The sequence below is a fragment of the Canis lupus genome, chromosome 17 (genome assembly GCF_011100685.1).
Source record: "Canis lupus familiaris isolate Mischka breed German Shepherd chromosome 17, alternate assembly UU_Cfam_GSD_1.0, whole genome shotgun sequence".
Classification (NCBI taxonomy): domain Eukaryota; kingdom Metazoa; phylum Chordata; class Mammalia; order Carnivora; family Canidae; genus Canis; species Canis lupus.
In genome coordinates, this window is record NC_049238.1 from 26,747,523 (window position 1) to 26,763,652 (window position 16,130).

Here is a 16,130-nt window from a genome sequence, read left to right on the forward strand (position 1 = left end):
GCAACCCCAGTCCCATGGAATTGGCATTTAGTTTGGGGCAAAGGCAACTCCCTGCTAGGTCTATGCCCTGCTGGTTTGCTCCCCAGCGCCTCAATGAATTGTGTAGAGGAAGAAGTTAAGCAAGTGTGAGAGGAACCCCGGGGAGGCAAGTAAGTCCCACTGGCCTTTCTCTGGTCCCTAGACACACTCTGCTGGCCTGAGTTGGACTCTGAGTCAACATGGAGCAGAGGAGGGGGAGGGCACAGCCAACAGCTCAGGGGCACCCTGGCAGCCCAGTCAGCACCAGGTGCACATGGTTGCCACTAATCGTTTGTGATACTTGGTGATTTTTCAGACTGTGGAGCCAATTGTCACAAACAGTGCAAAGACCTCCTGGTTCTGGCCTGTAGGAGATTTGCTCGTGCTCCCTCCTTGGGCAGTAGTCATGGGTCACTGCCTGGAAGCCCCTCATTGCCCCCAGGTAAGATCCTCTGCTTTCTTTTCTACCTCAATTTCCTTCTGCTCATCTTTCCATATTGGCCTTTCATTGGGTTCTGGATCTGAACCTGGTCAGAGTCATTATAAACACCCTACTTCAGGGTGAGTAGCTATGGCTATACCCTTGACTCCCACCTGCTTCTCTCTGCTCTCAGGTCTCACATCTATGCATTTCACCTGCAGGCAGTTTGGGTCCACCTCTGGTCTGTCCTTCTAGGGCCTTGCTCATCGGACTCCTGTGATTTGCACCAGCTTTGACAGTTTGCTCTAAAGCAATCAGATGTCAAATAATCACAACAGTCTCTCCTCTTCCAGTGCAGGATGAGGTGTTCGAGTTCCCAGGCGTGGCTGCAGGACACCGAGACCTGGACAGCAGAGCCATCACACTGGTTACAGGCTCTTCTCGCAAGATCTCTGTGAGGCTGCAGAGGGCTACCACCAGCCAGGCCACTCAGACCGAGCCTGTATGGTCAGAGGCTGGCTGGGGGGACTCAGGGTCGCATACCTTCCCCAAAATGAAATCCAAGTTCCATGACAAAGCAGCAAAGGACAAAGGTTTTGCCAAGTGGGAAAATGAGAAGCCCAGGGTGCAGGCTGGTGTGGATGTTGTGGACCGGGGTACCGAGTTTGAGCCTGACCAGGATGAAGCAGACGTGGGTGAGACCAGACAGGATGGTGAGGTCAGTTCTGGGTCAAAGCACAAGTAAAATCACAAGAAGGAGGCTAAAAGGGGCTGAGACAACCATTATAGTGAGTCCAGGAGACAGCCTAGTAGGTTTCTTTTTTTTTTTTTTAAGATTTTATTTATTTATTTGAGAGTGAATGAAAGAGAGAGAGAGGGAGAAGCAGGCTCCTCACTGAACAGGGAGTCCAACATGCGGCTTGATCCCCAGACCTTGCGATCATGACCTAAACTGAAAGCAGACACCCAATCCACTGAGCCACCCAGGTACCCCTAGCCTACTAGTTTTGAGAGCTGAGTGGTTGCACATTAACACATACCACTTTTCATCTTACTCTTGGCTTGTTATATGATCCCAGGCAAATGATTTCTTCTCTTTGCACCTCAATTCCCTAATATATAAAATTGAACCAGATGGATTCCAAAGCTTAGTGAGGCTGTCATTTCTGTGGACTGATATGATGTCCCAGGGATCCATGACTCACTGTGTGTATCCAATAGGCCAGTACCTGTATCAGTTTAGTTTTCCAAGCTAGAATCAGGGTAGGGGAGGGAGGGTGATGGGCAGTGGAAGCAAAAGACTTGCAGATAGAGAAGAAGAGTTGGAAACTTTTGCCCTTACCACCCCCAACACCTGCAAAAAAAAGTCTTTTGACAGCATCATGGAGAAGCAGGGGTGGTGAGAATCAGAGACATAGGAGCCTGAAGGTTCTATAAGCCAGGCCCTGGCTCCACATAAAAATGACATTCACATCATCCAAAGCAGATTGGAAGCATGTGGAATTTGTTAGAATAAGCTGAAAATATAAATTGATTCAAGTTAGACTTAGATAAATTTATTAGTCAACAGTCCGTAATGTATTAAGAAAAAAGATTTGGGGAAATCAGTGTCATATTCCTAACCTTTCAAGCCATGCCATGGAGGGCAGCCATAGCCTCCCTATGGAGTCGTTCTCATAAACAGAATTATTGGGTTAGGCAGAGAACCTATTGAATCAAGCCAGTGCTCTTTATTCTTATGGGTAGTCCTTCACATTCCGTTCTTTAGGGAGACCTAAATACACAGTCCCCTTGGTTTCCTGTGATGAGAAAAACTCCAGTGACCTTTAACCCAAATTCCTCTAGTTCTTTCCTCATTGAAGACAATTAATAAGGAGGCCAGAAATTATCTTAAGTCTTATGCAGTTTATTGTAAGTTTTGATATGTTTATGTATAGCTCTCTCTGCATATCTCTACATATACCTATATAGATATGTATCTTTTCTCTCATACAAATTTTCTCAGTGCTCTTACCCAAGTTTACATTGTGTTTTTCTAAGAGAGAAACCTCAACAAGAAATATTTCATAGACCAGTGTTTTGTGGAGCCCCTCTTAGGAAACATTAATGTAAGCAAACTTGTTGAATAAGATTTAAGATTTCATGTGCTGTGTAGAATACATGATCTTTTAATTCCCTCTAAATCTTAAGAGTACAAAGTGCTTGATCATTTGATCAAAGTGATCATTTCAGATGTTCCCTCAAATGTAACTGATAAACTGCTTTCTAAGAATATTCTTGTTTTATTAAGTGTGACCCAGCCATACAACAGGTTCTGATTCATGTTGCAGGATGGCTGACTTCAGGCTGAGGACACTGGAGGCAATGATGTCAGCATTTGGAAGGAGCAAGATGAGAAACTCTGAAGAACACTCCAACTCAGGAAGTTATCTGAAAAGATATCTGGGACTTTTACTGCTTGGTGACACCATGGGGTCTCCCTGATTGGACTATGGGACAGAGGATTTACCCTATGAACTATTTATTTCCTCCTTCCCAGGCCCTAGTCAGGTGCTACCAAGACTGGGTGATGTAGCTAGTAGATTTCTCCTGTATCTTTCTCTAGAGCCATTTATATATGAGTGAAGTGAAAGCTTTTCTGCATGTACTTGATACTCATTCTCTGAACTCTACTTTTTTTGTGAGAATATTATTTCAGTATTTTTATAAACTTTTGGTGGGGGAGGAGTCAATTTAGAGGTCTTTTTTTGTGTGCTTTTTGGATGGGACCAGGACTTATTTTCTTGAGGGGACAAAGAAAGCTCTTCAGATCCTGGAATGAGGTGGTTCTTCTAACGTAAAGAGATGTTTACATTGTTCTTACCCTACAGTCGCTGTCACAATGTGTAACAGGTCATACATTTATGTTCATATAAGTCTTACCAATTCTGCATCCTAAGGAAGCTATGACACAGCCATGAAAATCTCCTGATATTTATAATTGCTGTGGGGGAAAATTAAGTATACTTGTCTCAGCTGACTATGTTTAGCCATTTTTCTTAAGACTCCTGTTAAGACTGCCAGTAAGAAATGTGGATAGTGATTACAAAATCAATTAAAGTTTGGGCGGATAAAATTTAGGAGAGAAGCAAACCAACAAGCAAACCACTTAGTGAAATGAAAAACAACCAGCAATCTTTAAAAATTCAAAACAGTTTTAAGAACTTTGTTTGTTAAAAAAAGAAAAGTTTTGATTATAAAAGAGAACTTTTGTCCTCTTCCGAAGAAATTGCCATCCATAATTAAAGAGTAGTCATAGAAATCAAATCCTCAGAAACCTTTGATTAATATTTTATTTAGCTTTTAAGGTATCAGTATTTTTCAATGTCTCCCTTTGACCTACAGAGCTACAGGTGGGTCTGTTTTTTACATGATTAGAGGAGAGAGAACTTAGTTCAAGGTGTTCAAATAGAGATTGAATTGAGCCAGTGGACGAGGGGAGTGACCTGCTGCCATGTGGCCAGTGTGAAATTATGGCCCCACAGAAGTGCACTGGTCTTCATTGGAAGTTTAAATGTATAAACCATACAAGATTGAATTTATTTATATTTGGGGCAGTCACTTCAGTAAATAAATGCCTTTCTTCTCTTTTTCCATTAGATAAAATTAAGGACAGTTCTACTCAGCAAACACTTGACCACCTGCTTTAGGCAGGTCCTGTGCTAAAATGCACAAAGACAAGCAATATTTAATATCTACCCTTTAAGGAGAGATGGTTCCTTAAAGTACAATTCCAGATTTGCTAGGACAGACTTCATTGTGCCAAACAGATTGAGAAATTGATTTGCAGAAATATTGCGAATTAAATGAAGTTATTAGTTGAGGGTGCTTTGAACAAGCTATGTAATAAGAGAACTTGCTCACCATTTGCAAAGAACCTCAGAAAGCAAGCAGCCATCCCCAAGTGTTGGCTTTATGTATATATAGTATCTATTCCTCTTCCCAAATGCAATGAAATATGTGTTAACAAAATTAAAAATAGAAAATGACCATTTAAGTACCTTAAACATGTGTGTTTTTTTAATTTTAAGAAAATTCAAGAAGAAAATTTGGATTGTTCTTTTTCCTCTCAAAGCAATTATTTCACTCATCACTTAGTTTGGGTTATTTTTGAGTTTTCATATCTAAGAATTTTATATTGTCAGCCTTCCTATGATGAAGATAAGAAATGTACCTCAAATAAAAAACAAATAAATACAAACAAAGAAAACAAAACATGTATATGTGTGTATATGGGTATACATACACACACATGCACACACACACTAGTATTACAATTTTCTTGAAGAGGACTCTGTGTCCATAATGAAGCTGCTTTATAATTTTGATTATATTATTTACTCACAACAAGTGGTAACTCTGATGGTTCTAATCTGTCAGTTTCCCATTATCAGTAAGATAAGTAAATTAGGCAAACCCATGGTGAAGCAAAAAGAACTGTTATGTTTGGTCCCTCCAGGCCTCCCTTTTGTAGGTTTAATGGTCACCACCACCTTTTTGGTGAAAGGCAAAAGCAAAATCAGACTCTTAACAGTGACTATTATCAAGTCCCAGGAGAGAATAGTTTAGGCGCTGCAACTGAGTCTTCCTTGAAGGATGTACTGATTGGATTGATCTTTAGATTTGCCTAGCTAGAGGGTGGCCCTAATTGGTATTAGTGGCAGCCTCCTGAAGCAATAACGTTCCCAAATATCCATGGTAACAGAGTCCCTCCAAAGGTCCAAAGGGCTTGCTGTTTCACAACGAAGGCAGGACTCCTACAGAAGGGAGCACCAAACTGTTCTTGATGATAGAAACCTTAGCATACCTAAAATAAACATATTGATTTTTGAGGACATAAATTCAAAGAACATATGGCCATATGGCTCTGGCATGTAATCCGCAATCAGATTTAAATCCCATCTCTGCCAGTTGTAGTTATGAGACCCTGGGCAAGTCATGTACTCTGTTTGAACCTCAGTTTCCTCATTTCAAAACGAGAGATTTCACCCCTTCCTCAACTACCTCACAGAGCTCTTGTAAGGATCAAGTCGAATCATATATGTAAAAGTACTTTGGAAAGACATAGTAAGTCAGTCAATAATACTTTGCAGTTAAGCAGGGTTCTTTTCTAAAATTGTCTACAGGATCCCAGACTCTATGTCTACACGGCTGTGTACTTTGGAAGCTCTATATCCAACATTTAACTAACTTCTGTATCAAAAACAATTATTTAAATGAGAAATATAAATGAAAAATATTTAAGGGGTTTTTCTTATTTCTGGCATTATGTGTGTGTAGGGTTAATTCTGGTCAGTTTCCTAACATTGGCTATTCTCTCTCTGTTTGAATAGAGGTAGGCAAGACTAAGAAACCAAATGGGTAAAATGCAAATGAGTTAAGAGAAATATAGGTCAACGTCTAGCTTAGGTTTAAGAGGTTGACTCTTGAAGGAATTTAGTTTAATAGAGACATACAAGAGGAAAACAATTATTTTTAAAATAAAAAGTACACCATTCATTTGATAACCAGAATATATTTTACATCTAGCGAAGGTGGTAATGATAGGAAACTACTTGGGATTTAAGGCTCATCAGGAAATCATTTCCTCCAAGTTGCATCCAAAACTTGCTGAAGTCTAGAGTGTACTCAGACCTCAAACAAAAGTATCTACTTTATTTTCTTTTTAAAATGTTAAAAACAAGCACTTGGAATTCATATCTATTCAGAAACTAAGTGACTTGTGGTTTATGCAAAACAGCATAAGGAAAACATTGCTTGGGGACATTCTCTAAGGCAGGTGGCCTGAACACTTCAAAAATAAAACGTCATTAAAAAAAATAGAAGGGCTGGGGCACCTGGGTGGCTCAGCTGGTTAAGCGTCTGTCTTCAGCTCAGGTCATGATCTCGGGGTCCTGGGATTGAGCCCCACGTCAGGCTCCATGCTCAGCGGGGAGTCTGCTTCTCCCTCTCCATTTGCTGCTCCCCCTGCTTGTGCTCACTCTCATAAATAAATAAGTAAGTAAGTAAGTAAATAAATAAGAGACTGAGTAGTTCTGGATCAAATGAAATGCATTAACCAAATGAAACACAACAGCCACATACAATATTGTATACCTTGATGGGATTCTGGATCAACAAATAAAGCAGACACTTTGGAGGCAGCAATTAGGGAAATTTAAATATGGATAGCAGTCCCCTTCTCTGTAGTTCAGATTTCCACAGTTCCAGTTACCTGGAGTCAAAGCCATTGGAAGCAGGCGCTTCTTCTGACCCATTGTCAGAAGGTCAAAGATCAGTAGTAGCCTAATGGTATGTCAGACGCCACAGGATTCAGTTTTGTGGGCTTCACTCACCTCATTTTGTCTCAACACGCAGGCAGTTTATCATCACATCCTCACAAGATGACTAAGGGTGAGTACAGCACAATAAGATATTTTGAGAGAAGAGAGACCACTTTTATATAACTTTCATTATAGTATTTTATGTTCTCTTATTATTTGTTGTTAATGTCTTACTGTACCTAATTTATAAATTAAAATTTATCAGAGGTACATTTGGAGAAGAGAAAACACATGTTCAGTACTATCTGCGGTTTCAGGCATCCACTGGGGGTTTTGGAACACGTTCCCCGCTGATAGGGAATACTGTATATGTTAACTTATTAAAGGGTCTATAGATATTCATGGTGCTATTTCTTTTCTTTTTTTTTTAAGTTTTTATTTATTCATGAGAGACACAGACTGAGAGAGAGGCAGAGACACAGGCAGAGGGAGAAGCAGGCTCCAAGCAGGTTCCAGGATCACGCCCTGGGCTGAAGGCAGGCGCCAAACTGCTGAGCCACCCAGGGATCCCCTCATGGTGCTATTTCTTATGCTTTTCTGAAGTTTTGTAGTTTAAAAAGTTGGGAAAAAGAAATTATCTAATCTTACTGAAAATCACTAAAAAACAACAACCAGAATAAAAACAAGAAACAAGTTCCATATGCAGAGCAACCAGGAGAGATCTGAAATCCTAGGCCAACAGGAAAGATGCCCAAGAGGGATTGATCAGAGGTTGCAGGAGGACCTGGGGAGAGGTTGCTGTAGTAAAGAGATTATAAACAAACATCAGGCCATATAAGTATCCCTCTCAACACACAGGTACATTCTGAAGTGTGTATCCTCAATCCTTTGTTCACAACAAAAGGAATGCATGTACCAGCCAGTGGCAGGAGCTTCCTGGACCTGGTTTGGTTCTGAGAAGCCGAAGAAGCAGAGCACACAGGGAATATTTGCAAGAAAACCATCTGTCTTTACCATAGCAGAGTGCTTCAGTCTTGGGGTTAAAAAAAAAAACAAAAAAACCAAAACAAAACAAACAACAAAAAAACCCCACAGTTGCCAATCTCTGCCAATTAGCTTTTGCTAATTGAACTTACATGCAAAACCCAGGATCATGACAAATTTCACCTGGCCTGAACATCATTCTGGCTCCTTCCCTAAATTAACTTCCCACAAATTTTGGATAAAACCTCAAAATTAAAAACAATTAAGACAAAACAAAAACCCAGGCGCATAGTAGAGGGGAAAAAAAGGATAAACAGATGTCAGAAGACCTCTCACATGAAAACAAGCCACAGTGTTACAGAGCATCTGAAAATTGTTTCTCTGCATATCAAAGCCACTTAGTAAATTCCCCATCCACAGAAACCATAACAATAAATGCTTAGTGTTGTTTTAAGCTACTAAGTTTTACTGCATTTTGTCACATAATAATAGAGAGCTAACACAATATCCTGCAGGGCAATTCAACCCTAAGATTTAGATGATCTTCTCTACTGCACAGAAATAAGTTGAATCTCTACCAGACAAAAATCATTTGCATCTTTTGAAGTTTTCTATAAGTTAACGTCTGGATCCTAATCCATAATAAGTAGTGTAGCAAATAAAGTTATATTCCCCTAGAAGAGAGTTTCTCAAACTCTGCTTGACTGACATTTGTTTCCAGATAATTTTTTGCTGGGAAGAGGTGAGGGCTCTCCTGTACATTGCAGAGTATGCCACTAGATGCCAGTAGCACATTCTCTTCTCCCTTAAATTCTGACAGTCAAAAGTGTTCCCTATGGGGCAAAATTGCTCTTGTTTGAGAAACACTACTCATGTATCAGAATTTTCTGCAGGTCTTGCTCAAACACATAGCTAGGCTCTATCCACAGTTTGATTTTACTGGTCTGGAGTAGGGCCTGAGAACTTGCATTTCTAACAAGTGCTTAGATAATGTTGGTGCTGATGCTACTAGTTGGATACTGCATTTGAAAATCACTGCTCTAGAAAGTCAGATGGCTCTTAGTTACACTGTTAGTACTTTAGAATGAGACCCAAAGGCTGTGAAGCCATCTTTGGCCTTATTTCCAGGTTTCCAATGACTTTTCTTAGTAATTCTGGAGAAACATATGGTGAAGGCAACTTCACATAGTTATAAAGGTAAACATTGGAATAAAACTCTAAATCTTTCTAAATACCAGAATTCAAAAACCAAAGCAAAGAGAGTTTATAACATTTAAAAGTCATAAAAATGGGGATGCCTGGGTGGCTCAGCGGTTGAGCCTCTGCCTTTGGTTCAGAGTTGAACCCGGGGTCCTGGGATCAAGTCCTGCATCAGGTTTCCCTCAAGGGAACCTGCTTCTGTCTCTGCCTCTCTCTGTGTGTCTCTCATGAATAAATAAATAAAATACTTAAAAATAAATACATAAAAGTCATAAAAATGGAAAATAAATCCTAAAATAATCAGAACTGAGTTCAGATATACCTGTCATATTTGTGTAAATGGGCTAAACTGAACTACAGACTAGTAAAGAAAAATCCAGTTATAGGCTGTGTATGAGAGATTGTCATAAGTGAGTCAGATGCTTGAGAAGTTAAAAAAGCAGGCAAAGATATTGCAGGTAAATGAAAACAAAGATAACATTACTCATAAATATAGTATTGCACAAAATTAAATTCAAGGCAAAAGGCACAAAGAGAGATAGGCCCATTTTAATGCTAAAAAAAAAAAAGCTCAAAATGAAAATATAATAATTACCACTGTTTTTTCATCAAATTACAGAACATAAACATTTATAGAACAAAAGGCATAGGAGATTCAGCAAGAAAAACACAGAAATATATTAATAATATATGACATTTATTTTCATGTTCTCAGCTCATGATATACTAAGTACCGAGTACACAAAAAATAAATTCTAGACCTATGTATCCAAAACACCAAGCACTACCCAGTGTGGCTGTCAAGCACTTGAAATGTAGCTAGTCTAAATTAAAATGTGGTATAGGTATAAAACATGCCAGACTTCAAAGACAGTACACAAAAAAGAAGGTAAAATAAGTTACTTAAGAAATTTTGAATATTGATTACATGCTGCAGTGATAAGATTTTTGATATAATGAGTTGAATAAAATATACCATTAAAAATAATTTTACCTTTTCCACTTTCTTACCATGGCTACCATAAGATTTAAAAGTGCATACATGAGGGCACCTGGCTGGCTCAGTCAGCAGAACATTTGATTCTTGGTCTCAGGGTTGTACGTTTGAGCTCCACATTGGGTGTAGAGATAACTTAAAATCTTAAAAATAAATAGCATACATGATTTGTGTTAGATTTCATTTGGACAGTGATGCTCTAGATGAACTAGATAATTAACAAGGTAAATCTAAATAATTGTAACAGCTAATACACTTATAGTGATTTCATTCCAGACAATGAAATAAATGCTTTGCACATATTAGCCTAACAGCTATCCCAAGAGGTAGATGTTCCCATTACAGCCATTTTACAGATGAGAAAATTAAGAAACATAGAAATTAAGTAATTTGCATAAGATCTCAATAGTGAATCTGGGACTTGGATCCTAACAGTCTGACTTCAGAGTCTGTACTTTAAGTCATGATGTTGAAAATTGATACATTAACATACTAAGGTTGTAGTTGGAAAACACAGATCTATTTCCTGCTCTTTCTTCTTCAGAAACATTCACAAAAATTGACCATATGTTAGGTCACAAGGAAAAAAATATCAGTAAATTTCAAAAATTTGGAAATACAGATAAAACTGTATCATAATACTATAAAATTTGAACTTAATGGCAAAACCAAAAATATTGAGTCTCTAAAATCCAAAAATCAAAACAGAAGTAAACAAAGCCCACCTCTTTAAATCATTCCAACAATTCTTGACTCAGAGAGGAAATTGAACATGTTGAATGTATAACACATCACAAAAACATTGTACATACTACCTATTTGATTCAGCATAGGCAGTATTCAGAGGGAAAGTTAAAGTCTTAAATGCATGAATAGACAAAAAAAGGTGTAAAGTAAATGGCTACTTTGCAAATCTAGACTAAAAAAAGAAGAAAAAACCTAGTTAAAATGGATAATTTTCTAGGAAAATATAATCTGCAAAAACTGACAATGAGAAAGCGGCATTGTTGAAGTTACTGTTCAAAGTTATCAGATGGTTCTACTAGAAAATTTTATCAGACTTTTAAAGTATAGACAGTTTCAGTATAACTTACATTGTTCTAGAACAGAAGAAAAAAATTTCTAAACTCCTTTAAATAAAGGAAATATAGTACTAGTACCAAACTCAGTAAGAATTGCCCCAAATAAGAAAACTAAAATAATTTCATATGAAGGTTCATATTAGAGTTTTAAAGAAGGCTCATATTCATTTATTTATGAATATGTGATTCTGTTAATAAATCTAAAGAATGAAAATATATGATCATCTTAATACATGCTAAATAAACATTTGACAAAATTCAACACACATTTTGATGCAAATAGTATTAAAGATAAAAATAGATGCAAATTTCTGAATGTGATTAAAATTCATCTGTCTCAACCCCCAAACCAGCATGATTCCTAATGAGGAAACACTGCAAGCATTTATGCTAAAATCTTATCTAAGATAAGAAGAAGGCCTATCCTCACTATTATCTAACATTGCCTTGAGAAGTATTATGTAAAACAAATAGATAAAAGAAGATAGGAGTATCAATATTTTTTTTATTATTACTTTTTAATAAACTTGCCTTTTTTAAAAAAGATTTTATTTATTTAGTTGACAGAGAGAGAGTGAGAGAGTACAAGCAGGTGGAAAGGCAGAGGGAGAGGGAGAAGCAGGCTCCCTACTGAGCAGGGAGCCTGACAAGTGGCTGGGATCAAGACTTGAGCCGAAAGTAGATGCTTAACCCACTGAGCCACCCAGCCACTGCAAGGGTATCAATATTTAAAAGTAGGTAAAATAATTACTATGATATGACTCTATTTTTGGAATCCCAAGAGAATCAACTGAAAACTTATTACAAATAGAAAAGTCAATAAGGTAGTTGGTTATTAAAGACAAATAGTTTTCATAAATACTGCAATATAAAGACAAAAGAAAAGACCTCATCTAAGAGTGACAGAAAGAAGTTAAGATTTCAAGGAATAAACTGAATAAGAGACAAGCAGGGGTGCTTGGGTGGCTCACTTGGTTAAGCATCTGACTGTTGATTTTGGCTCAGGTCATGATCTCAGAGTCCTGGGACTGAGCCTCAAGTCAGGCTCTCACTCAGTGTAGAGTCTATTTGGGATCTTCTTGAGATTCTCTCTTTTCCTCTCTCTCTCTGCCCCTCCCTTCCCCTGTGTACTCACCCCATCTCTAAATAAAATCTTTAATAATAAAAAAAAGGGAACAAGAGAATTCAACTTTAAAATGCTCCTGAGAGACACAAAATAAGATTGAAATGAATGAGAAGACACTAAATTTTTGGATAAGAAGAAAACATCATGAAGATTTCAGTGGTCTTCCAGTGAGCCTTTGAATTTCTTATTGCAATCCATAAAAAAATGCTAAGAGGAAAACATTTTTTTACATTATCAAATCAATTTTAAAGTTCATTTTAAACCAAACATGAACAACTAGGCAATATCTGAAAAAGACTAATGAGTAAGTACAAATTAGCTCCATCAGATACTGAAATATAAAGTAAAACAATATTACAAGGGTACGAATTGAGAGATGTAGAATAGCAACTCCAGAAATAGAAGAGGCAATATGGTAATTAAGTATATGATGAACTGGGCATCTCATATCACTTCAGAAAATAGATATTATTCAGTAAAATAATTTGAGACAACTGGGTAGCAGCCATTGATTTATAGCTCAAAACTTACACCATGATAATTTCCAAATGAATGATTTAAATGGACAAAAAAATCAAACCATATTATAAGCTATGAGATAAAATATTTTGAACTCTTATATAGGGAAAGCCTAAGTATGACACAGTACACAGAGCTACAAATTCATTCAGACGAATTCAAGTTCCAGGTTTCAAATAAAATGGACAAAGGAATTGAACAGATAATTTACACCAAAAGAAATCCAGAGAACAGAATACCTTCCTCACTAAAAAGAAATATAACTTAAAACTACACCGTAGTAACAGTTCATTCATCAGACTCAAAAAGTTTAAATACTTTCTTGGCATGCATGTGAGGAAGTAGACATTCAATTCACACATCACTGTTGGGAATGTAAATTTGTAGAACCTTAATGAAGATCACTTTGGTAAAAAAAAAAAATCACTTTGGTAACATCTGTCAAAATCTGACGTGTATTTCCTTTTTGACCTAGTAATTCTGTGTCTGGGAATGTGTCCTAAAGACGATGATGATAGTAACAGTAGCAGTCATAGCTACAGCTAATCCAGCATTTACTGTATGCCAGGCATCCTTCTACGAACTTTCCATATAGAGCCATTCACTAATCTCTGCAGTAACCTGAGTTCTTACCAATGAGAAACTTGTACAGAGAACTTAACAGGCCCAAGGACACAGTAAATGGTGAAAGGAGGGTTCAAACCCCAGCCATATGTGTCTAGAATCCAGGCTGTTGCTTGTGGCCTCTCAAGATATATTTGGACACAAGAGAAGTAAAAAGTGAACTTGGTTTTTCACAACAGTATTATCGTTCAGGATAGGAAACAACTGGAAATAATCCAGTATCCGTTAATAAAGCCCTGGTTAAATAAATAAATGGTTACAACCATACAATGTAATACCTTTTGGATATTAAAAAAAACAAACACTCTTCATGAACTGATACGGAAAGTTCTCCAAAATGAATTGTAAGTAAAAATCAAGGTGAAAAACACTATGTATGGATGTAATGCATACCATCATTTGTGTACAAGTGGAAGGCAAAAATGAATATATTTATTCTCTTTATATGTTTAAAAAATGTCTGAAAGAGGAACACATACGTACACACTCCTAACAAATGAGATGTCTGTTAAGGTTTTGGGGTGGGGAGGACTGTGTGGCACAGGGACAAAACTGAAGAGCCTTCACTGATTAACTTCTTTCTACATTTTGATTGAGCCATGTGTCAGCTATTCAAAAAATAGAAACCATTTTTGAAAAATCCCAAATTTAGCATTCTTTCCAGTACCACATGCCATCACTCTTACTGTTTCTATAGCTAAGACAACCTCAGAAGATTGGAATGAAATGATAGTAGAGATTATATTCTCAAGAAGAGGCTTGTCTAGTGTTACAATATACAGACATCTATTCCTGGTCTAGGACAATGAATTATTAATGAAGTAGTCCTCATACATATATGAAGACATTTATCTGTTAGTGGTCCTTAAGCCTTTCTGCTCACCTGCACATTTTTAAGTTTATATTCAAAATGTTTTATCATAAATGTCTACTGTTTGCTGTAAAATGAAATTAGCATTGACTGTGATGGGAATAAAGAGCTCATGACATGATTTGAGAAAATAGGTTCTATCTTATCTTTCAGTCTGAAAGAAATCATTTAACATTTTTTTCTTTAAGTTTTATCCAATGTATCTTAATAGATTTGGTTTTTATAAAATGGTCCGGTTATATTTTTAAAAATCCATATAATTAACCAATACTGTTTTGGTTGCCCTGAATTCAGAATATCCCTAGACAGGCCAATTTGATCCTTAAGGGAAATAAATGTAAAAGATTTAAAGGGCTAGAATGCTTTGTATAGATATTAAAGGAGGCTTCCTTCAACCAGTATTTTTTTACGGTCTGTTTGGTATCCAGAGGGTTTTACACCTGGCATAATTCACAAGAGGAAGATGTCAGAGATGTATTGTGGACGTTTTGTGTTTGCTTGTCTGTTTTTTGGCAAAGTGGGAAAAGTGATTTTCTCAGCTAGTTTTGGAAAAGAGTATTTTTGGAAGACAAGGATTGGGAATTTATTGCCTTGCTTAGAGCAATCCATTCAAGCAGCATACCCCCTTGCAATGACTGCATATCTTTGATAATTCAATTTTGGAAAACTCTATGCTATATTGGAAGCATCATCCTACATTCTTATTTTACCTGCTTTTGTTTTTAAAAAAGAGCCCAACCAGAGGGACTATTTGACAGTGATCTAAAAGAAACAAATCTCCTAATCTTCACATCTTTCCTTTGTTGTCTTTAATGATGCTGTTGCAAAGCTGCTGTTACACACACACACACACACACACACACACACCCAAATGCACTGGAAAAGTTCTATTAGACAAAAACTAGAATCAAGAAGGATGCATTGAAGATTGTCCATCATAGGTTCTGTATGTGGGATATCAAGATATTTTAGGCTGTTTTGAAGTTATAATAAGGAGAACTGAATGCTGTGAACTGCTTTGCAACATTTATTACAAACTTGAAGCAGGAAGGGAAGAGATTCTCCCTTAGTTTCTGTTTCAGGTGTTCCTGCATAGTAATTATGATAGTTTTGATAGTAACAAAACACTGAGTGCATATTATGTACCATACACCACGGAGGGCATTTTATACAGATGATCAATCTGCACAGCTATTCTAAGACGGTGGGAATTACTGTCCTCATTTTACAGATTGGGAGATAATGGCTCGTGTGCTAGAGTTCTGATCTGGATCCAGATCACCTGTCTCTTGGTGCTCTAAATGGATTGTTAGGCAAGTTATTTGTTGTATCTATACATTGCTTTTTAATTTAATACGGGTACACATTTCATTGTCCTAGTTTGTTACAGATAAGTGACTTTAGGGGATACATGCTTTCTATTACTTTTGTTTTTCCATGGTAAGCACTTACATAGCAGGGCTAAGAAGGTAGTGAGCAGCACTACAAGATTTAAAACTATTGTATTTCATCATCATTGTAAGATTACCAAATAGTCCTCCCTCATCCCTTTAGGTTGGGATTTACTTACCACTTGTTTCATGAGAATATTTTTCACTGATTTCTGGTAATTGAAGATTATAGTTAGAATGAACAAATTTCTATACAGTTTCACTGAATGTGGTTGACTTCTGATTGGTCTTCTATATCCCACAACTGGTCTCCATTGAGAGAGAAAGGATTCCAGTGCTGGCTGAGGCTGTGGTTAAGTGCTGAAATCTATGTGTAACTGGGAGTAAGCCTCTCTGTTCTAAGAAATTGTACTTTTCACACCTTTCCCCAAGAAAACCTGATTTATCTCAGCCATCTTGTAAATGCCTCATTCAAAAAAGATGGCATTAAGATACAGTCAGTTTGCTTTGAATTCCTAGAGAATTCTGCAGTTGGCCCTCTTGATTTCTTGTATTCATTTATATATTGTTGAAAATTTCCTTGACTTTTTATAAC

At 37.2% G+C, this 16,130-nt stretch overlaps 1 protein-coding gene across 7 annotated transcripts in view; it reads left to right on the forward strand.

The window, feature by feature from the left end:
* RASGRP3 (RAS guanyl releasing protein 3) overlaps positions 1-4,693 on the forward strand; it is a 98,750-nt gene extending 94,057 nt beyond the window's left edge. For all 7 annotated transcript variants that reach the window (XM_038561248.1, XM_038561250.1, XM_038561249.1 and 4 more), the window contains 3 exons: positions 335-460; positions 793-1,157; positions 2,770-4,693. In XM_038561248.1, the coding sequence (XP_038417176.1) occupies positions 335-460; positions 793-1,157; positions 2,770-2,778 (500 nt within the window). In that variant the 3' untranslated portion in view covers positions 2,779-4,693. The remainder of the gene's footprint in view (positions 1-334; positions 461-792; positions 1,158-2,769) is intronic.
* The last annotated feature ends 11,437 nt before the right edge of the window (positions 4,694-16,130 follow it).